Source organism: Mesoplodon densirostris, chromosome 11, assembly GCF_025265405.1.
Source record: "Mesoplodon densirostris isolate mMesDen1 chromosome 11, mMesDen1 primary haplotype, whole genome shotgun sequence".
NCBI lineage: Eukaryota > Metazoa > Chordata > Mammalia > Artiodactyla > Ziphiidae > Mesoplodon > Mesoplodon densirostris.
Genome location: NC_082671.1, coordinates 75,138,146 through 75,159,934, shown reverse-complemented (window position 1 = coordinate 75,159,934; position 21,789 = coordinate 75,138,146). Strand labels below are relative to the sequence as shown.

At 47.6% G+C, this 21,789-nt stretch overlaps 1 protein-coding gene across 3 annotated transcripts in view; it reads left to right on the top strand.

Moving 5' to 3' along the window:
• Nucleotides 1-3,733, top strand: part of ABTB3 (ankyrin repeat and BTB domain containing 3) — a 307,966-nt gene extending 304,233 nt beyond the window's left edge. For all 3 annotated transcript variants that reach the window (XM_060112558.1, XM_060112557.1, XM_060112559.1), the window contains one exon: nt 3,524-3,733. In XM_060112558.1, the coding sequence (XP_059968541.1) occupies nt 3,524-3,733 (210 nt within the window). The remainder of the gene's footprint in view (nt 1-3,523) is intronic.
• Nucleotides 3,734-21,789: the final 18,056 nt, after the last annotated feature.

Sequence of the window (21,789 nt, the reverse complement as noted above, 5' to 3'; positions counted from 1 at the left end):
TATATACATCTGAATAAGAAATTAGTAAGATATGGTCCCTGCACTTGAAAAAGGTACTGTCTAGGACAGGGGTCAGCAAACTTCTTCTGTGAAGGTCCAGATAAATATTTTCACAGAGATGAGAGTCCGCCTGCCGATACAGGGGACACGGGTTCGTGCCCCGGTCCGGGAAGATCCCACATGCTGTGGAGTGGCTGGGCCCGTGGGTCATGGCCGCTGAGCCTGCACGTCCGGAGCCTGTGCTCCACAACGGGAGAGGCCACAACAGTGAGAGGCCCGCAAACCCCAAAAAAAAAAAAAAAAAAAAAATTCACAGAGGCCATGCTGTCACTTTGATCCTACTCAATTCTGCCATTGTAGTGAAAAGCAGCCAGAGACAATATGTAAATGAATGGATGTGGCTGTCTCCCAATAAAACTTTATTTACAAAAACAGGTGGTGGGCCAGATTTGCCTCACAGGCCTGTAGTGTGTCAACTGTTGGTCTAGAAGGTGAGAGGTCTGGTCCCAGTTCTGTCTGTAATTAGCTGTGTAAAGGTAGGCAAGCATCTGATATATACTCACCATTCAATAAATATCACCAAATATAAATGTAGGTACTTATTGTGCTTATTCTTCTCCAATTACACTAACTTGTGATGAGAGACACCCCGATACAAAGCAAGTGGCTAGGTGTGGTAAGGGGAGAGGGTCTCTCTGTGTCCACAGAATCAGAGATAGGCAACTCTGAGCCTTAGTTTCCCCACATGTACAGTGAGGCCCTTTCTCTGGGACTCTAAAAGGAGGGTTCATGTTGAAAGAATGAAAGCATTCCTAAGAACTCTTCCAGCTCCAGGATGCTATGCATCTCTGTGAACATTTGTGTGATAACAAGCCTACTCACCTGATAAACCTCACCAGGCCCCCTGAGCCTCTCAGAGACCACAGAATTACCTGGTGTATCCGTGTCCTAAATGCACAGAGCATGGTACCCTCCAGTCCACACCCCCTCATTTTGTAGCTTGGGAAACTGAGGCCCAGAGAAGTGATTTGACTTGCCCAAAGTTGCACATGATTTTTATGAAGATAGGTCATTGGCTCAGTGAATTAGCACATGGTGTCAGTGAGTTTAAGGTACAGGCTTGGGGGAGTTCCCTAGTGGCCTAGTGGTTAGGATTCCAGGCTTTCACTGCCACGGCCTGGATTCAGTCCCTGGTCGGAGAACTGAGATCCCGCAAGCCATGTGATGCAGCCAAAAAATAATAGTTTAAAAAAAATGAAAGAAAGGTGACAGGCTTGGTCCTTCTATGGGCCAGTTAGCTGAACTAGGTTCCGTAGATACAGTCAACCCCTCTTATCCCAACCTAGGCACCTACTTTGTCCACGTGGGTCCCTGGATTTAAATGAGTGAGATGAGAGTAATAATTATGAATAGTTTACATTTAGCATGCCAGCTAACATTGAGTGAGCACTGACTACAATCAGCCATTGTTCTGAATGTGCCATGTATTATCTCATTTATTGCCAGCGACAGCTTATTAGGTAGGTATTATCTTCCCCCACTTTAGGGACAGGAATATGGAGGCACAGAGAGATTAAATAACTTGCCGAGCAGCAGATGGCTGGAAGTGGCAAAGTCTGGATTAAAACCTCACGCAGATTCCAGAGCCCCCTCCCTTAGCTCCCTTCCTAACCTGCCTCCCCTAAGTATGACAGATGACAATCCTGCCATCAGTTATGTTCCATTCAATCCCCCCAACAGGTCTAAGATGCAAGTGACATAGTTTCCATTTTGAAAATGAGGAACCTAAAGCCAGAGGCCAAGTGACCCAGCCCTGGTCACACATTCAGCAAAGTGGGGGAGCCCCAACTTGAATCCAGGCGTCCCGCTCATTCCACCATCGCCCTGTTGGCATTGCCTCATCGTAATTCCACCATTCCACACGGAGCAGCTTAAAGTGCATCTCTGGCTTAAGGACAGCATATTAGGGAGTTCAGAATGATAAATTCCACATTTAGATAATTTAGCATCTAAATAAAGCAGCAGGATATCATCTCAGGGAACATTTAACTACTGAGCATCCAGCTCATTGCAAAAGAGAGACGTACAAGCTTTGAAAACTGTAGAAAAGGTCTGAATACGGACACAGCTGACCCTCGTATGCACATTTGCTTCTGCATCGCAAACAGGAATTCCTCCACCAAGCACGCTTCCAAGGTTGAATGGTATCAGGCCAGAGGCAGTGCATCCTAATGGTTAAACACACAGCCTTCAGGACTTGAGTTACCAGGGTTCAGCTCCTGGTTCTGTCCTGGACATGTTGTGTGAATTTTTGTCAGCTACTCTCTCGTCTCACTTTCCTCATCTACAGATCGAAGGTGGTAATAGTACCTGCATCAAGGAAATTTGAGGACTGTGAGATGATGCACGTGAAGTGCCTAGCACAGTGCTCACCACATGATATGCTGTCACGAAATGTTTGCTGCTGGTGTCACTACTCTGAGAATTAACTGTTCATTCATACGTTCAACAAATCCATATTGTGTCTACTGTCTGCCAAGCCTTCTTCTTGGGCTTGTAAAGTGAGGCAGGTCAATGTCACCCCTTCCGTATTGGTTTAGTCTGTCAGGAACCATGTCTCTTGATCAGCTTCTCAACCTTGGCACTGCTGACAATGAGAGCTGCATCATTCTCTGCCAGGGGTTCTGTCCTCTGCACGGCGGGGTATTTAGTGGCATCCCTGGCTTCTACCCACTAGATGCCAGTAGTACACACGCCACCCCCGCCCCCCGAGTTGTGACAATCAAAAATGTGTCCAGACTTCCAGATGTCCCCTGAGAGACAAAAATCACCCCTGGCCGAGAACCACTGCCCTAAATACAGGGGGTAGGTAGGCAGTGCCCACTCATAGGATGGTTGTGAGAATTAAGTGAGTTAATTGATACTTGTAAAGAGATTAGAACTGTGTCTGCAACTCCAGCAGTGCACCAGTTATCTGTGGTGGAGCAAAGAGACTCAAAACCCAGTGTTAAAGCAGTGAGTGCTTGTTTAGTACATAAGTTGACAGCATGGCTGGGCTCTCCTGGTCTCAGCCAGCCTTGCTTCTGAGGGCAGCTGGCCGGTCGGCTGTGGCTGGCTGTGCTGATCCTGGCTGGGCTCTGTCGCTGTCGGGTCAGTTTCATGTGGTTGTTCAAACTGCAAGCAGGCTAACTCAGGCTTGTTTCTGAGGCAGAGGCAGGGTCCTGAGAGAGAGCACAGAAGCACACATGGCCACTTGAAGCCAGCTCAGAGCTGGCAACTCTCACTTCAACCACGTTCTCTTGGCCTGAGCAACTCACAAGGCCAAGGCAGGGAGAAATGGACTCAGCTCTTTGATGGGAGGAGCTACAAAGTCACATACCCTGGGTGTGAATACAGCAAAGGATGCAGAATCAGGGCCACTGTCGCAGTCAGTCGACTTTAACAGGTGTTCGCCATCAACACGTGTGGAAACAGGTGCTTTCAGAAACATAACCATCTCCTGCTTCTTCTCCACTCTCCACAGTTTCTTGGAGTCGTGGAGCTCTCAGCATATTGCGAAGGCTACTTTCTTAAAAACATGATGGTCCTCATCGAAAACGAAGCATTCAAGCAGCTCCTATATGACAAAAATGGCGAAGGGACGGGCCAGGATGTGCTCCAGGACTTACAGAGGACGTTGGCCATCAGGATTCAGTCAATCCACTTGTCATCTTCCAAAGGTTCTGTTGTATGAAACGTCCAGTCCAAGGAATGTTCCCTGGGGACTTGCCAGTTCTGCTGCTGCATTGGCTTCACACGAACATACGAGTCTCATCTGGCGTCTGTTTTTGGCTGGGCCAAGGAGCTGCCTTTACTGCCTCAGCTGCTCTTGAATAAGCAAATGCAGCTCCCATGAGCTCCTGTTGGGAAACAAAGGACATGCCACTGGCCTGCAGGTCAGATTGCAGCTGGATCCAGAGCTAGAAGGCCAACGTGGGGCAGCCAAGCTGACCTCATCTGAAAGCACCCCTGGGGCAGTTGAACACCCCTTGCCAGGGACCGCTGTCCAGTAGATAGAACTAAAGGTCATTCAGGTTCCAGGTTGACAGTTGGAGAACTTCACTGTACCGACCCTGAAAAGCATTATATTTATTACACGTTACCTTAGTAGCTGCAATTCCGCAAGAATTAAACCATGATAGCGAATTGGTGAGACTGTTACCAATGACGAAGACATCACTTGGCATATTTTTAGGGGTGGGAACTTTTTAAAATGTTCATAGAAAAAAAACAACCCCAAAACAGGGCAGCCTTGTAGTTTAAAATATATTTCTAAAAGCTTAACAGTTCATTTTCAACTGGATTGTGTTTAGGGATCTGTGTTTTGAGATTTCTTTTTTTAAAAAAAAAACAGTCGCAGGTCTACACTGTATAAACATGCATCTGAGAAGATATTGCTGATATTCTACACAAGGTGAAATAATAACCTTGCCTTAGTGATCATGGTTACACAAAAGAGGTGCACTGCCAATAATTAACTCAATAGTTGAAAAAAACCTGCATGCTAATCGTGATTTCGGGGTGAGAATAAAATCCCCCCACATAAAAAAAAAAACAAAAACATGCATTTGCATGGGCCTGAACCTGTAAAATGTTATGTTCGTGCTTCATTTTTGCCAAGGTAAAAATGTCCCATCACTTCTTGCTAAAAGTCCATTTGGTGAAACTAACATATCCATTTCCTTTCCTAGTTACGAATGATGCTGGGATGCTTTTGCAGAAATGTGTTCATAGATGATGCTGCGTAGGGGATGGGGTGGGGGGGCACGTCAGAGAATTTACTATTAATCCCAGAGTTTCCTCTGTATTCTCAGAAGATGTTAATAGTTTGTTACTAGCCAGAGGATATGACTATGTTAGATTATTTTTAAAGATGAAACATGTATGATAGGATGGATTCTTTCTGTATTCTGAGAGTGTACAGTATAGGGTTATCTATAATGAAAGCTTATATTGACAGGGTTCTGTTTGCTTTGCCATATATTATAAGCAAAAGAGATTAGTGAAGTGCCACAATATTCCAAATAATTTTTGAGTCGCTGCCTTTTTTTTCTTGTCCTTTTGTTTGAAACCTAGATAACATGCAGTAAAAACTAGGAGAATGACTCTTACCCTTTGGGATGGCAAAGTTTCATTGACAAAACTATTTCCTAGCATGCCTTTGGGAACTTGTGCGCAGACCCCAGAGTCTAAAGGAGCTGCTGTTCAAACGTTGTACTAGCTCCCTGAGCCATTGTTCAGAGGACCAATGTCAAGTCCTATTTCATGGGTATGACCCATGGAGTACCCGGGCCGCATCTGTCTACAGCATTGGCTCTTCTGTGATGCTGATCCACAAGGCCTCTCTTCCACTTGGTCATTTGCAAACCTCCCCAGCCCCCAGCATCTGATGAGGAAGGGGAAAAAAAAACTGCCTACAGAGGAGTCCAAGTTACAGATACACAGCACATCCTGAGTTATTGCTGTCTCTCGCCTCCTCCTGTCCGAGATGCTGCGTGGATGCTTCCTTAACCGCGACTGACTTCCCTGTGAATGTCTGATGCTGGCTCTGGGCCTCTGGGCATTGATTTGTACAGTGGCAACTCCTGACGGGCTTCTGTCATAGTTTGGTGTGCTTTCTCTGTCATTAAAAGAAATGATTTTCCCAAGCCGCGCATTGTTTGTATGGTACCAGTGAGCTCTTACCCCACGGTTGGAGCCTGAGAACTTCACTCAGTTAAGAGATCAGAAAATGTGACCCTGCAGAAAAAAAAAAAATCAAGGGAAATGAAGATGCTAGATAAAAGATGGGTGCTCGTGTCGCTGACTGCCTTCCACTCTGCCAACTAGAACTTGGCTAACCAAGCTCTAGTCCCCTGGGTCTGCAGACACCTCTGGGTGCCACCCTTGGATTTCCTTCCCATCAGGCAGAGGACATACAGGTGCCGCCTGTAATTGCCTCTTGCCTCCTGCAGCTAACTCGCCTGCAAAGGATGGAGTTCTGACTGTCATTTGTGTGCCTTGATGAAGCTTTTGGGGAGTGGGGGAATGGAGAAAAACAGGTTATCTCAACCTGGCATGCCCCACCCCCAAGGGCAGCATGAAGTGATATTTGTGGATGGTGGCAGCATTCTGGGATTAGGGGTGAGGGTCATGGAGGGACAAGCAGCTCTCCCCTTGGGGGTCAAACCAAGTCCCCAGTTGGTCCCCTCTGGCTCCTGACCCAGCCTGGGGCCAACCCAGGCCTGGTGGAGATGAATACCTCTGGCCTATCCACAGAGGCCTACAAGAAGCCAGGGAGAGGTCCAGGCAGCCCCTGGAGCCCTGGGCCAGTGAGGCCTGATCAAGAGCTGACATCACAAGCACCTCTGGCAAAGACTGATCACCCCTGCTTAGCAGTTGAGGTTTGTTTCTTCTTTAGGAAGCAACCCAAGCAACTGAGTGCCAGGGGCCAGAACTCTGAGTCAGGCCAGGAGAACAGAAGGTCAATTTATTTTTGACTGTGCATCACCCCCTGTGTAGCCTCAGGATGAATAAGGCATCTGATGTGTTCCTTTGGGAAAGATAAAGTGTGTGCTGTGGCATTTCTTTTACTTGTCAGATAGGGGGCTTTGTCCCTCTGTTCTTAGCGATTGCACAAGGGCCCCTTAGCATGGAGGGGTAGGCGTAGGCAGGGGAGCCTACCTGCCTGCCACGTAGCTCCCGGGCACCCCTTCCGTTCGCAGTGAAAAACCAGAAGGCTTGTGTGCCTGCAGCCCCGGGAATCAACATGAAGGGCTTGACGTAGCTTCTGCTACCCGCTCCCCAACTCAACGTGTGAAGGGTCTTATATATACCATGCTTGGGTGCCACCCGTTCTCCCCAAAAGAAGGAGGATTCTCCACCCAAAATAGAGACCAAGGTGTGAGCTCCCAACACAAGAGGGGCCCAGGTAGAAGCTGGAGGAAAGTGCAGTCAGGCCTCTGGTACGGCTAGATAGAGGGCCTCTACCTCAGTCTCTCCACCCCTGGGACTCTGGAGTTCTGTGACTCTTGTAGCTTGTGTTTCTTTCCTGAGAAGCCCCAGGCAAAAGTGTTACTCCAGCTGGGTGATAAGTCATCCAGAGTTGTCTCATCAAAGCTGTTATCACACAGCGCTTACTAACCTCAGGCCTCGTGTTCTCAGGGTGGGTGAAAGGTAAGGATCCTGGGCAATTCTTTGAGGAAAATCTCCTCTTTCACCCATCTTGGGCTCCCAGCCTTCTTCAGAATCCAGTGCTCAGCTCCCCCGACCCCTCACCCTACGTTCGCCAGCTTGAGTCAATATGAGTGGTCAGAGACGTGTTCACAGCCTCCCACTCCTACCTCCCCTTCCCGCCCCCCGCCCTGGCGTGGACACCCTCCCCAGCTAGCAGACCGTTTCCTGAGCTTGTCGGCTTCAGCGTTCAAGTCGGGGAGGAATTCAACCAGCCCTTCTGTGCAGCGCCCACTGCTGGACGTCAGACTCCAGTGCAGGCCTGAAACCTTCCTTTTCCCAGCTGATTCAGCCCCTGACTCACTTTGAAAACAGTGGACAAGTTATTACGCCATCTAGTTTTCATTTTCCTCTTTTGAGGAATTGTGTTTAAAAATAACTAGTGAACAGGGTGGTTGGGAGGATTAGAGGAGGTATTTTGTACAGGGCCTCTGCTTGTAGTAGTGGAGAAAAAGCGTTCTGAATTTCTAAGACTGAGCAGAGAGGAGAACATGATAACTCACACAAGGAAAGGAAGGTTAATGATTTTACCATTCATTTCTAGAACTTTTTTTTTTTTTAATTTTTTGGCTGCATTGGGTCTTCATTGCTGCACACAGCCTTTCTCTAGTTGCGGCGAGCGGGGGCTGCTCTTTGTTGTAGTGCACGGGCTTCTCGTTGCGGTGGCGTCTCTTGTTGCGGAGCACGGGCTCTAGGCGCGCCGGCTCAGTAGTTGTGGCTCGCGGGCTCTAGAGCGCAGGCTCAGCAGTTGTGGAGCACGGGCTTAGTTGCTCCGCGGCATGTGGGAACTTCCCAGGCCAGGGATTGAACCTGTGTCCCCTGCACTGACAGGCAGATTCTTAACCACTGTGCCACCAGGGAAGTCACTTTCTAGAACTTTCTACTGCAGAGTTTCCCATGGTGGTTTGTGATTCTCTGAGTTTTGCTGCTCTTCCAGGCGACGTGGGGAAATTGCCCCCCAAAAATTCTATTGCCAACCTCGTTCCTACTACAGTGCCTTAACACAAAGTCGGTGATCAAGAAATGTGTAACTTAATGGAAGCCAAGTTCAACTGGATTTCCTTTCAAATAAATACTTGATTTCCTAAGTACTAGAGTTGCAGGGGTTTGCTCTCCCAAACTCCCCATCAACTCAAGAATGTGAGACTCGCGTTTGTGACTCATATGACACAAGGCCCCAAAAATGACCGGGCAGGGAACAGACTCACTGGGGCCGAATCTCAGTTCAGGGCTGGGGACCAACACTCTTTGGGAAGGAAGTGGGAGTCATAAATTCCCAAATGAAACAAACTGCTGGATGTCACCACCAAAAAAACCGTGGATCTCTGTCCTCACCAAGTCAACAGCTAAGCTCAGGTCCTTTGCTGACACTTGAGTGTGTGGACACTCATCCCCAGTCCCTCCACCAGGAAATCTCCCTGGTAGGACTTCACGCCACCCCTGTTCCTCCCCAGCTGGCCAATGCCTTGAATAAAGTAGCACGTGCCTTTGGATAGGGCCGTTACAGAAGCTGGTAGGATGCCTATTTTTTCACCATCTTTAAAAATAACCCAGCACATTTTAAACTTCCTGCTTCACAGGAAAAAAAAAAATAGAACTTGAACTCAGCAATCACATTGCACATTAGTTCCATTCCTGATGAGGCAGTCAGATAACGAGAACCCTGCAAAAGGACACGTCTCCAAGTTTAGCTCTGAATATGAAAAGTCAATCTGTCCACGTGAATAGGCAATTAAAAGAGATGCCCTGATGTCACTGATACATTCTTTGGATGTTGCTTTTCAGAGTTAACCTTTGGATGAGTTCTGCATTTTAATGCCATCTCAAACCTCTGGGACTAAGCTGCAGGTGGTATAACAGAGGGGGTCTGGGCTGGGTACCAGACCTCACCTGTGGGCCCACTGCTGCCATCAGCTACTTGGGTAACCTTGACTGGGCCTCCTCTCCACTCTGGACCCATTTCCTCAACTCTAAATGGGAGTCCTTCTGAGATGATATTCTGTCACTTAGACTGGGACATGTCACACACACTCCTCTTACTACATATATATATTATATATTACATATATATATTATATATTACATATATTAGAATGGTGGTGACACTGTTTAGTGTGATAGAACATTCTGCATTGCATACAGGATGACTTCGGTAAAGGGATCTCAGTGTATGATGATGTCTTCGGTAAAACAGGTGGGAAACCAAGTAAAGCCCTACAACCAGACTCCAAGGACATTTTACTCTGAGGATGCATCTCACCAGATCATGGCCTCATGACTACCATCTCCTTTTGTTTTGTTTTTCTCACTTTTTGTTTTTAAATAATTATAGATTCACAGGGAGTCACAGAGAGAGTACAGAGAGGTCCTGTGTACCCTTCACCCAGTTTCCCCCAATGGTAGCATCTCAAGTATCTCTAGTATAACATCAAACCAGGAAGTGGACATTGGCACAATGTGAGTTTATAGCTCTATGCCATTTTATGACATGTGTAGATCTGTTTAACCACCACCACAATCACTATTCCATCAACACAAAGATCTCCTTCGTGCTACCCCTTTACAGTCACTCCTACCCCCTTCCTCCACATATACCATCCATAAGCCCTAGCAACCACTAATCTGTTTTCCATCTCTATGGTGTTGTCATTTTGAGAACGTTATATAAATGGGACCATACAGTAAGTGGCTTTCTTCGTTCAGCACAATGCCCTTGAGATCTATCCAAGGATGTTGCATGTATCAAGAGTCTGTTCCTTTTTTATTGCTGAGCAGTATTCCCCGGCATCTCATCTCCTTTTTACCTAATGCTCCGGCATGTCAGGAAGTATGGCAGTGAGACAGCTTGGCTCTGGCAGCTGCCTCTCTGGTCAGAGATCCCAGAAAACAATTATGTCTCCTTAGAGCTGGACATGACTGCCTCACCCTGCAGCATCGAGGAGAGAATGTCCCATGATGTTAGTCCTACAATTCAGTGTTGGTGATGGATCACGGAGGTCCACTGCTCTCACTTGGGCTCACCTGGGTCTTTCAGCTCTGTGGTAAGGTCCTTCTATGATTGACTGACTTTTCCAAACATCTCACTGATGGTATTGGAAAAGGCTTCTCACACTCACTCTGTATACATATCACTGGGGATCTCGTTCATATGCAGGTTCTGACTCAGCGGGGCTGGTTCGGGCTTGAGAGTCGGCATTTTGAACAAGCATCCAGGTGATGCTGATGCTTCTGGTCCAGGGACCACACTTTGAGTAGCAAAGGTGTAGAGTATAGAGCTTCATCTCAAAGACTTTCTCCTGCCAGACCAACCTGTGGCTTTTGTCCTATCATCTGGCCTTTCTGGAATTTCAATCTTGTGGATTATTACGAGCCTTTCTTTCTGACCCAGACCATGAAGACATTTTAGCAATATATCTGGGGGAATCATTTCAAATTATATTTTTCTAGGTGGTTCTGAATTATGCCTAAGGAATTATTCTCACAGAACTCCATACTACCCTCACTTTTTTCTGGTAGTATTTAGACCCTGCTTTGGGTCTAAATCAAATGTATTTATCGCACAGGTATTTCCTGATGTCATAAGATGCATAAGGGACCCTCCTCTCTGCCATCAAGTACCCAAACTCTCCCCCTTTTCTTTTCCCTTTTTCCTTCAGGGCTGGCAGTAGAAGGAAAGGAGAAAATTCTTCTTTATTTTAAGGCTGTTTTATGAGGCTGCTTTCTGCACTCAAGAGACACCCTGGGAGCACTAGGGGGGACTCAGGAGGATCGAGAAGGGAACAATCAAAGACAGCTGTCCCTTCTATGTTCGCTTGAAAACTCTTTGATAGTGGAGAGGGATGAGTGACGCATCTGGTTCAAATGGCTGCCGGGTGACCTTGAGACTTGACAGCATGTGCTGCAGGGGAAGGAGGGGGTAGGATTTCATCCTTAATTACTCCTCTTTCTTTCCTTGTCAAGGGAATGAGTGCTTGTTTTCAATACTTCAAAGGAATCACTCTCATATACTAAATATTGTGATTGGAGGTGGCGGGAAAGCTCAGACACCATTTTCTGTTGAACAAATAGTAAGAAAGTACAGAAGCTTCTGTTTTCCTAGAAATTCCTTGGACCAGGGAGTGACTCCCTGCCCTAGAAGTGTGAAGGTTTCAGTTAACCATTAAATTGAATGTAAGTCAGGTGTGTGATGTGGTCCCTTAGGAGAGTTAATTTGGCTATAGGCTACATCAGTCGAAGCAGGATCACTGGAATGAGGCGTGATGGTTCTCTCTTCTCCAGAGAGATCCCCACTGGAGCTGTGCGTTCAGTTCAGGGCCTGGATGAATCAGGGTTCCCAGCAGCAAGCAACTCTGACTAATTTGAGACGAAAGGGGATTTATTCAAAGATATTAGATGATTCATACAATTGTTGAGAGGGCTAGAGAAACCATTTTAAAGGTGGGGCTTTTAGGAATAACATAAACTGTGACACAGAAAAGCCCTGTCACTGCCACCACCAGATACAACGGAGGCAGAAATCAATAATGGCAGGTCTGCAGTTACCAGGAGCTTGATTTCTATGAGTGATACGGCCGTGAGCACCAATACCGTTCCTGCATCAGGAACTCAGCCTGCTCGAGAAGCTCAATGCTTTTACCTCCACCTGTAAGAACAGAGTTTCACCTCAGTGCATCCCACTGGCAGACCCTGGGTCATGTGACTGTGTCAGACACAGAGGAGGCTGGGAATTTCAGTTCTTACTGCTGCATTAGGGAGACAGGACCTACACCATGGGATTTCTACAAATATAGAAAGATGATGGGTAGCCATGAACGTGACACATGTCCCCTTCATTTAATGAGGGTCACAGAGAAACTGCAGCCTCATCAGAAGGAAATAACCAGAAAGTGAAAGAACAGCTGAAGAAAATGCGATGTTTGGCCTGTAGAAGAGAAGACTTGGGTGGCCATGATGGTTGCCTTTAAATAGAGGGAGAGATTTCATAGATAAGAGGAATTAGCCTCATTCAGTATGGCCACAGGGATTAGAGCTGTCCTAATGATGGACTCTTCAAGGATTCAGACTTCATCTAAGCATAAACAAGAACTTTTAAAAGTCAGATCAAAGCCTTCCCAAGACTGAATGACTTCTCTCAGGGGGTAGTGAGTTCCCCATCACAGGAAGCATTCAAGAAAATGCTGGTCAACTGCAAGCAATAAAGCAGGGTAGCATTTAAAGGTCTCTTACGAGTCAGGGCTTTTGTCATTATTAGTTCTCTCCTTCTGATAGTAATCATCCATTTGGCCTCAGAAAAGAAATCAATCTTGATAGATCTTATGTAGAATTTGTAATGACCTCCCAGCCTTCGCTTTTTGCCAGGGCTGCGTTGTATTAAACTCTGCCGCCCTAGGGCTTCTCTGGTGGCGCAGTGGCTGAGAGTCTACCTGCCGATGCAGGGAACACGGGTTGGTGCCCCGGTCCGGGAAGATCCCACGTGCCGCGGAGTGGCTGGGCCCGTGAGCCATGGCCGCTGAGCCTGCGCGTCCGGAGCCTGTGCTCCGCAACGGGAGAGGCCACAGCAGTGAGAGGCCCGCGTACCGCAAAAATAAAATAAAATAAAATAAACTCTGCCGCCCTATTTCTCCTCACCCAGTTACTGAGGCTGCAGATCTATTCATTACTATTACTTATCTAACACAGAAGGATATATAAAATCTCACCAGCTGGCAGGAAAAAAGGAGCTAGAAGTGATTCAGTCACTGAAAAATGGGACTTCTTTTTATAAAGGGGAAAAAAGTGGATTTCAGTAAAGCAGTCAAGTTAGGGAGGGCCTTTTTTTTTTTTTTTCACGATACGCGGGTCTCTCACCGCTGTGGCCTCTCCCGTTGCGGAGCACAGGCTCCGGACACGCAGGCTCAGCAGCCATGGCTCATGGGCCCAGCTGCTCCACGGCACGTGGGATCTTCCCGGAGCGGGGCATGAACCCACGTCCCCTGCATCGGCAGGTGGACTCTCAACCACTGCGCCACCAGGGAAGCCCAGGGAGGACCATTTTTGAGAGTAGAAAGAAATCCAGGTATGTGAAATTGCATGTGTCAACACCACCCCTGTTATGCGTTTTTTAAACCAGACTCAACAGAGAAAAACCATGAGCGGTGCATTAGTTTGGCCACAAGTGCCTGGTGAGTGAGTTCCCCTGCCAGCCTCAGTCTTCCCACCTGCAGAATGGGAATGCCACTGCATTGACAAAGCCAGAGGTGGAGAGGCACTCTTGCAATAGTGGGGGGAGGGGGGTTCTGTCAAAATGCAGAACGCGGTGTTCACCAAGGGCTGGACAAGCAGAGAGAAGCAAGAGGGAAACTAGGGTTAGTCCCTACCCTGGAGCTGGCCACCTCCAGTCTTATCACTGATTGGTTAAATCCACCTCCCCCGCAGCCTCGGGTCCCCAAAGGCCAGCAGGTGCTCTGTCAGTCATCCAGCCCAGAACAGCCTGACAGCCCCCCTCTTACTACACTATTGAGTTTGAGGAGTCACCCACTAGATCCCAGTTTGATTTATGACACCCTCTTGACAGCCTCATTCCCCGGAGTCCCCAGGGACTCCTGCTCTGAGCTCTCGGGTAGGGAATATTACTCTGAGACTGTGAGCCACTGTCACATGTCATCCCAGAGGCGATGGAAGCAATACCTGAATATGGTGCCCCTGTGTGCTGCTCCCATGTGACTGAAATATCATTTTCAATGCACGAGAGAGTCGTGTGTTTCCCATTCCTTTATATTTCACGCTCCTCTTTTATATCTTTGCAGAAATTGGCATGACAGGACAGGGCTGGTTTTAGAGAATGACTTCTTGACAGGTAAAGGACCACCACAGGACAATAGTATACATTCCTACCATGGAAAGATACTCTGCAATGTATATATATATATATATATGAGAACAGGTAAAACCCAGCATTGTTCTGACCTGGACAGAATAGTGAGATCTAACATTTTTGGAGCTTTTATCATGTGGCAGATAGTGTACCAAGTACTTTACATGCACTATCTCAGTCCTCACTGTGAATCCTACCTGATAAGGATCTGTATTTCCATTTTACAGATAGGGAAACTGAGGTGCAGAGAGCAAGGCTAAAAGATAAGTGCAGAGCTGGGCTGTGAATCTGGGCTGGTCTGACTTCTAAGCAAGCCCAGTCCTCTTGGTTTATTGCGTCCTGTAAAGAGAGGTGGGGAAAATATGATGCTTCTCTCTTGTCCACTGCTTGAAAAATGACCATTCAGATGACTATTCAGAAGTGGAAGATAAAGCCTTATGGGCTAAGACAAAGGTTAATCGTGTGTACCTATGGTGAGCTATTAGGCCAAGGTCAGCTGCCTCTGGATGTAGTTTTGTTGTGAGTTTTGTTTTGGGGAGAAAGGATTGTTGAGTGCTGTAAGGGTTCCATTCAGATCAGCCAATATTTAACGGGTATTGATTTCACTGGGGACAGAGATGAGGACGATGCATCTCTCAAAAGTGCTCCCTGACACACAGACACAGCCTAGGTACTGAGTTGCTGCCAGGCTGACTCGGTGCAAAGTGAGGTGGTGGGAGGTTGTCAGACAGCCTCCGAAGACCCACCACACTGTCCAAGGACCCACCACCCTCCACACCTCGTTGACAGAGGGGTCACCAATTATCATCATTCTCAGCGAGGCGATGGGTCAAACTGGAGACGGGATTGGTCCCCTGTGCCTCTGAGCCCGCCCCTTTCCCAACTCAGATTTTTGGCTTTTGTTGGGCCAGGGTCCCACTGACCTGAGTTCTCAGCCTTGTTGACAAATAGAGAAAGCAGTGGGGGAATGTTCCTAAAGGCTGACTTCAACCCCAAACAGTGACTCAGTGATGGGTATCACTTCCCCAGGGGCATACACCTAAGAGGCATCTCCTGGCCTCCAAGACTCCGCTACCTCGGGGTGCGGGGAGCAGAGAATGGTTGTGTTAACTCAAAGCGGGACGTAGTCCCCTTTCCAGGCATGGGGAGCAACCTGAATTTGGGAGGTTTGGGTTTTAGTCTCTTGTTAGAGCTGAGAAAGACTTCAAAGATTCAGCTGCTTCTTAGAGCTTCATAAATGAGGAAAGGCCCACAGAGCCAGCAGAGGAAGGCCCCCTTTATTGCCTCTGAGGCCGCAGAAGAAGGCACGCCCCGTGGCCCAGTTCCTGCAGTGCAGCAACCGGGCTGCTTATTTTGACTTCCATGTGGAGGACAAAAGACTTGTTCGCTTTCTGTTGCTGAGACTGCCCTAACCACAAATTTTGCTTTCAGTTGCAACCTTTCAGAAGCACCTCAAAAATAAACCACCAGAAACGCCTCACGCTTACACAGGCATTCTAATTTTTTCCTGGTTTTTGTTTGTTTTATTGTGGTTTTTTTTTTAGTAGATCAGCTTGAGCTGAAACACAGTTCTGTTTCTCCCATTTTCTCCTGTACATACAGCATCTTCATCTTCAATACATCTGTATTCAGGGGAACAAGAGTGGATTGAGAAAGCCCAGGGGGTACTGTTTTCTTTCTTTCTTTCTTTCTTCCTTTTTTAAAGCAAAATCGGGAAATAAGTAAATAGCTGTGATGTCCAGGAAGTGGAAAATCAGGACATTGAACAACTTTGGTTCAGCAGTTCAGGGCTGAGCTGTAGGTAGATGTCTTCTGTGCCAGTCTGGGGTTAGACGGACCGGCCTTTGTTTCTGACTTAGTGTGTAGGGGTCACTTCAGTACTCAGCGCTCGATTGTGTTAAAGGAGGGTAGTGGATGACAGGCAGGATGCAGCATGAGCTGAGGATGTGTAACACTGGGTAAAACCCATTAACTGTCCAATGAGGAAAGAGTCCAGCTCCTGCGCCTTCTGCTGTTGCTTCTCCTTGGAATGAGGAAGACAGCACAGGAGAGACGTGGACACCACCAGCTCAGGAGCCGAGAGCACTGGCCCACACTTCACTCACTCTGGCTGTTTTTGGCAACTTTGGGCAAGTCGTAGACTCTGCTTTACCCCTGCTCCTCCACCTGTGCAAGTGTATACAGCTCTCTCTAAAAGAAGTGCTTGCTCCCTTGCTTCTCTGAGTGGGCTCCACAGACAGTAGCAGTAGCCTCACTGGAATTTTGTGGGAAATGTAAAATCCCACCCCCCAACCCCAGACCTAAGGCCCTGGACTCTGCATTTTAAATGGAGGCCCAGGTGACTGCTGAGCACACTGGGGTCTGAGATGCTGCTCAGCATCTCCCAAGCTGCTGTGACTGCATCAGGCATCTCGCAAAGGATACCCCAAAACACGCCCGAAAAGACCATCTATAAATGGTCAGAACTTGGGGAGCCGACCAGGGTGGGATGTGGGAGAAGACCTTTAAAATGTTTCATTTGTTCATGGGATTTCCCTGGTTGTCCAGTGGGGAAGCCTCTGCGCTCCCAATGCAGGGGGCCCAGGTTCGATCCCTGGTTGGGGAACTAGATCCCACATGCATGCTGCAACTAAAGATTCCGCATGCCACAACTAAAGATCCCACATGCCGCAACCAAGATCCCGAATGCGGCAATTAAGACCCAGAGCAGGCCTTCCCTGGTGGTGCAGTGGTTAAGAATTCGCCTGCCAATGCAGGGGACCCGGGTTCGAGCCCTGGTCCAGGAAGATCCCACATGCTGCGGAGCAACTAAGCCCGTGCGCCACAACTACTGAGCCTGCGCTCTAGAGCCCGCATGCCACAACTACTGAGCCCACGTGCCACAACTACTGAAGCCCATGCACCTAGAGCCCGTGCTCCACAACAAGAGAAGCCACTGCAATGAGAAGCCCACGCACCGCAACGAAGAGTAGCCCCCGCTCGCCACAACTAGAGAAAGCCCGCGTGCAGCAACGAAGACCCAACACAGGTAAAAATGAAAAAAAAAAAATTAAAAGAAACAAACTGCCCCCCCCAAAAGACCCAGAGCAGCCAAATAACTAAATAAATATTTTAAATTTTTTAAAATATTTTATTTGTTCAGTTGTAATAAGTCTTTTTTTAAAATAAATTTATTCATTTATTTACTTTGGCTGCGTTGGGTCTTTGTTGCTGAGCGCAGGCTTTTCTCTAATTGCGGCGAGCGGGGGCTACTCTTTGTTGCGGAGCACAGGCTCTAGGCGTGCAGGCTTCAGTAGTTGTGGTGTGTGGGCTCAGTAGTTGTGGCTCGCGGGCTGTAGAGCACAGGCTCAGTAGTTGTTGTGCACGGGCTTAGTTGTTCCGCGGCATATGGGATCTTCCCGGACCAGGGCTCGAGCCCGTGTCCCCCGCATTGGCAGACAGATTCTTAACCACTGCACCACCAGGGAAGTCCTGTAATAAGTCATTTTAAGACCTCTGTGTTCTCAGAGATGTTTTTTTTCTTCCTTTCTTTCTTTCTTTTGGCTGCGTTGAGTCTTTGTTGCTGCACGCGGGCTTTCTCTAGTTGTGGCGAGCGGGGGCTACTCTTCATTGTGGTGCACGTGCTTCTCATTGCGGTGGCTTCTCTTGTTGCAGAGCACGGGCTCTGGGCACGTGGGCTTCAGTAGTTGCGGCATGTGGGCTCAGTAGTTGTGGCTCGCGGGTTCTAGAGCGCAGGTTCAGTAGTTGTGGCACATGGGCTTAGTTGTTCCGCCGCTTGTGGGATCTTCCCTGGTCGGGGATCGAACCTGTGTCCCCTGCATTGGCAGGTGGATTCTTAACCACTGCGCCACCAGGGAAGTCCCTCAGAGACGTTTTCTGATGGTCATTTGTGCATCCTTTTACTGCCAATCACTTCTCCCCTGACTAGAGGTGTGAGATGTTTTTCCAGTCCGCTGCGGAATGTTTGGTAAATTACCTTCCCTGCTGGGTGGCTTCTTTCCTGCTCTCACCAGGGGCATATTGTGAAGAAAGCTTTGGAACACCATATATGTAAGCAGTCATCCTTTCCAGCCACCTGTTTCTGCTGACAACTTTAGGAATTACCAAGCATTCGGTATAAATCACTCCATTCTGGGGAGAGATGACAGAAAGCTAAGGGCGTTTTATAAAACCACATATGCATGCTTGAGATTTACCCAAAGCAGCTTGTGTTCCATGTGGGACAGACAGGCCACTCAAGGGGCAGGAGCAGAGAAAGGAATTGAAGGGAGGGAAGTGTGATGGCTTGAAAGAGGATGTTTCAAGGGTACATGGGCAGGAGGAGGGGGGCTGACAATCTCAAACATCTTCCTTAGAAAGCTCCTTTGAGAGCATAAAAGTTAAAACAAGAAACTATGATGTTTACAGAATGCCCTAAACTCCTAGGATTTCAGCCTTTAGATTATGTCTCTACATACCTATTAATGAAACATGATCTTTTTGCTTTTTGCAAAATTGCTTTTTTGTAAAAGCAATTCTTTTCATCCAAAGGAGATCAAGGCCCTGCCTACAATGCAGCGTAGAGAAGGAGTGCTGATTAATTATCCAGATAAGCCACAGCCGACCTCCCCCAGCCCAACTACCTCTGTACACAAACCATCATCATGGACTTTTCCAAAAATATCTGACCAGAGGCACTAACCACGTGATTGGGACTTGGTTTAGCACAGGGGTTTCCAACTCCCCGGGCTGCGGTCCGGTATCAGCCCTCAGCCTGTTAGGAACCGGGCCGCACAGCAGGAGGTGAGTGGCAGGCGAGCGAGCAAAGCTTCCTCTGCCGCCCCGCATCGCTCCCCATCGCTCGCATTGCCGCATTACCGCCTGGACCATCGCCGCCCGCCCCCGCCCCGTCCGTGGAAAAATTGTCTTCCACGAAACCGGTCCCTGGTGCCAAAAAGGTTGGGGAGCGCTGGCTTAGGAAACTGGCTGCCTTGTGCCTCCCTCCATTTACTCTATGCTGGTGGTTCTCAACGAGGGGAGAGGGCTGTGAGGTTACCCCCGGGGCATTTGCCAAGGTCTGGAGACATTTTTGGTGTCACGAGAGAGAGGGTGCGGCTGGCATCTAGTGGCAGAGCTGGGATGCTGCTAAACATTCTACAATGCACAAGACAGGCTCCACTGCAGAATTATTCGGCCCCGAGTGTCAGTAGCGATGAGGTTGAGAAGCTTTGTTCTGGGGAGATGGGTTTGAGTCTCCATTCGCCGCTCAGCACGGTGGTATTGAAGGCATTTGGGTCAGAACTTCCTCCCCGTAGTTTCTTGGATCACAGGCAATTCAGCATGAACAGGCTCAAGTGATGAGCCCAGGTTGCTTCGCACCCCAGGGCCAGGTCCTGTCCACTCAGCTGTGTCACCACACGGCCTCCTTGGAGGGCAGAGCCCCCTCATTTATATTTTAGTCTCCAAAGGAATTTCTGGGGTTTAGCTTCTTCCAACCCTGGTAACTTGGCATAGATCGGGGCCTCTGGGGGGGTCAAGAGAAACCTAGGTCATGTCCATTTTAGAAGCTCCAGGTATAAAAATGAAGAAAGGCAAAAACAAGATTACAAAAATATCAATTAATTTTAAATATTTGCATATAAGGAATTAATATTTCTACCCTGGAATAATAGAATGCAATATACTTGTGCTATTAAAACACCTATAAAATTCATATATTATTTCATAGTACCCTACAGACAAGGTTGTCCCGTAATGGGATACGACCTTATAGGTGCACGGTGAAAGTTTTCTTCTCTTCAGTCTTAGTGTGTCTCTGTAGCTATAAATATACCTTACTTGGAAAAATATTAAAGATCTAAATTTACAGCTCTTTGAAGCTATGTCATTAGGAGCAGCAAAAGTTCAAAGGCCAAAAATAATAGTTAAAACATATAAAGATTTACATATGTATATGTGTATATGGCTAACTACATATTTATAGTTAAAACATATAAATACTGGGTATCCTGGGTAGTATTCTGAGGTAACTAAGTAATAAATAAATATCCGTTGTTGTCAATCCCATTTTACAGATGGGAAAACTGAAATGAAGTGAAATCAAGTGATTTGCCAAAGGTCACATACTTTACAAGTAGGTATGTTCATAGAATCAGGTATGTAAGTAAAATTAGGATTCATACTGAGGGAGGTTGGCTCCAGGGGCCACACCCTTAAGTCTTTTGATATACAGCCTCTGAAAAGGAGAGGCACACTTTCAAGAAGATGTGCAGAACCATCGAATGGCTTTAGAAAGCATCAGTGCAATGCCAGCAGTATAGGCACTGGAGTCAGACAGATCTGAATTCAAATCCTGATTCTCACCCTTGTTAGCTGTGAGGCCTTGGGCTCCTCACTTAATCTAAAGCAGATTTCCTCTGCTGTAACATGGGCGAGGTGGTCCCCACGTGTCCAGTGGGGCTGTGCTGGGATCTGAAGATTAGTGCAGGGATACAAGGGGTACACAGCTGTGTGATGATAAAACTGAAGCTCAGAGAGAGCAAGTCAGTTGCCCAAGGCCACACAGCAAACTAGTGACAGTCGTCTGGACACCTGGTCCAGGGTTCTGGGCACAGCTTCAGCCGCTCTAATCCATTTCATATAGCTGGTCCCCTCCATCCCCTAACAGCATCTTTCTCAAATTGCTCATTTCAGGGCTGCATATAGGCTCTGCTCACCTGCAGGGCTAGACTGCCATACATGGTGGTCCGTGCCAAACTGGGTGAAGTGGGGACAAGTAATTAGAGAAGCTACAGTTCAGGAACAAGTGGGGGCAAAATGTTCAAGCTCCAGGCACAATCCTCAAGTATCCACTAGGTGGAGCCACACTTCTATTGATACATTCCGGGTGTTCTCAAACTGTTTCCAGAGGACAGCATGAATTTGGCCCGTAAGTGAGGGAGGGAGGAGGCTCACTCATTCACTCACTCATCCATTCATCCAATAAATATTTACTGAGCACCTACTCTGTGCTAAGCATGGTGATACAGCAGTGAACACTGTATTTACAAACCCTGTAAGGATCTGACGACTCTGCTTCTGGAATGTCTCATAGCCAGGCAACTACATCATTCTACTCACTCCATCCTTAACAGAGGTCCAGAAATATCATTCTTCCATTTCTTATTCAAATATTCATTTGGCATGTATTCTCCACCAAGCTCTGGGAATCCTAAGAGGGATCAGGCACAGTCTGGTGGACAAGAAAAACACGTGCGTTCAGCTTGACCAGTGTGATGACTGATGCTTGCCAAAAGCTGGCCAGAGGAGCCCAGAGCTTGACTTGATTTTAAAGGTCTCCTGGACCCTTTAAAGTCAAGTCATTTCTCTGTTGGCACCCTGAAGTGGGGAGATCAAAACCTTTGCCCCACCCATCCTTTCTTTGCTTCTTGTGAACAACTGGATCCATTTCCCAATCCCTGTTCTCATGAAAATGGAAATAAAGTTCTGTCTCCTCAGAAATCTCTGTTAATGCCACTAGGTGGGGCTTGAGATGGCAGGGATGTGATTGATTTCTTTCATCTGGGGCTTTGGTGAAGCTTCGCTCTTCCCCGGGCACACATTTCTGCCTTCTCTTCTAGAAGGGGCTGTGTGGGTGTGGAGGGAGCCACATAAGACTGAAGTTGGAAGACTCAGGCTCTGACCCCCATCTTGACCCATATGTGGTG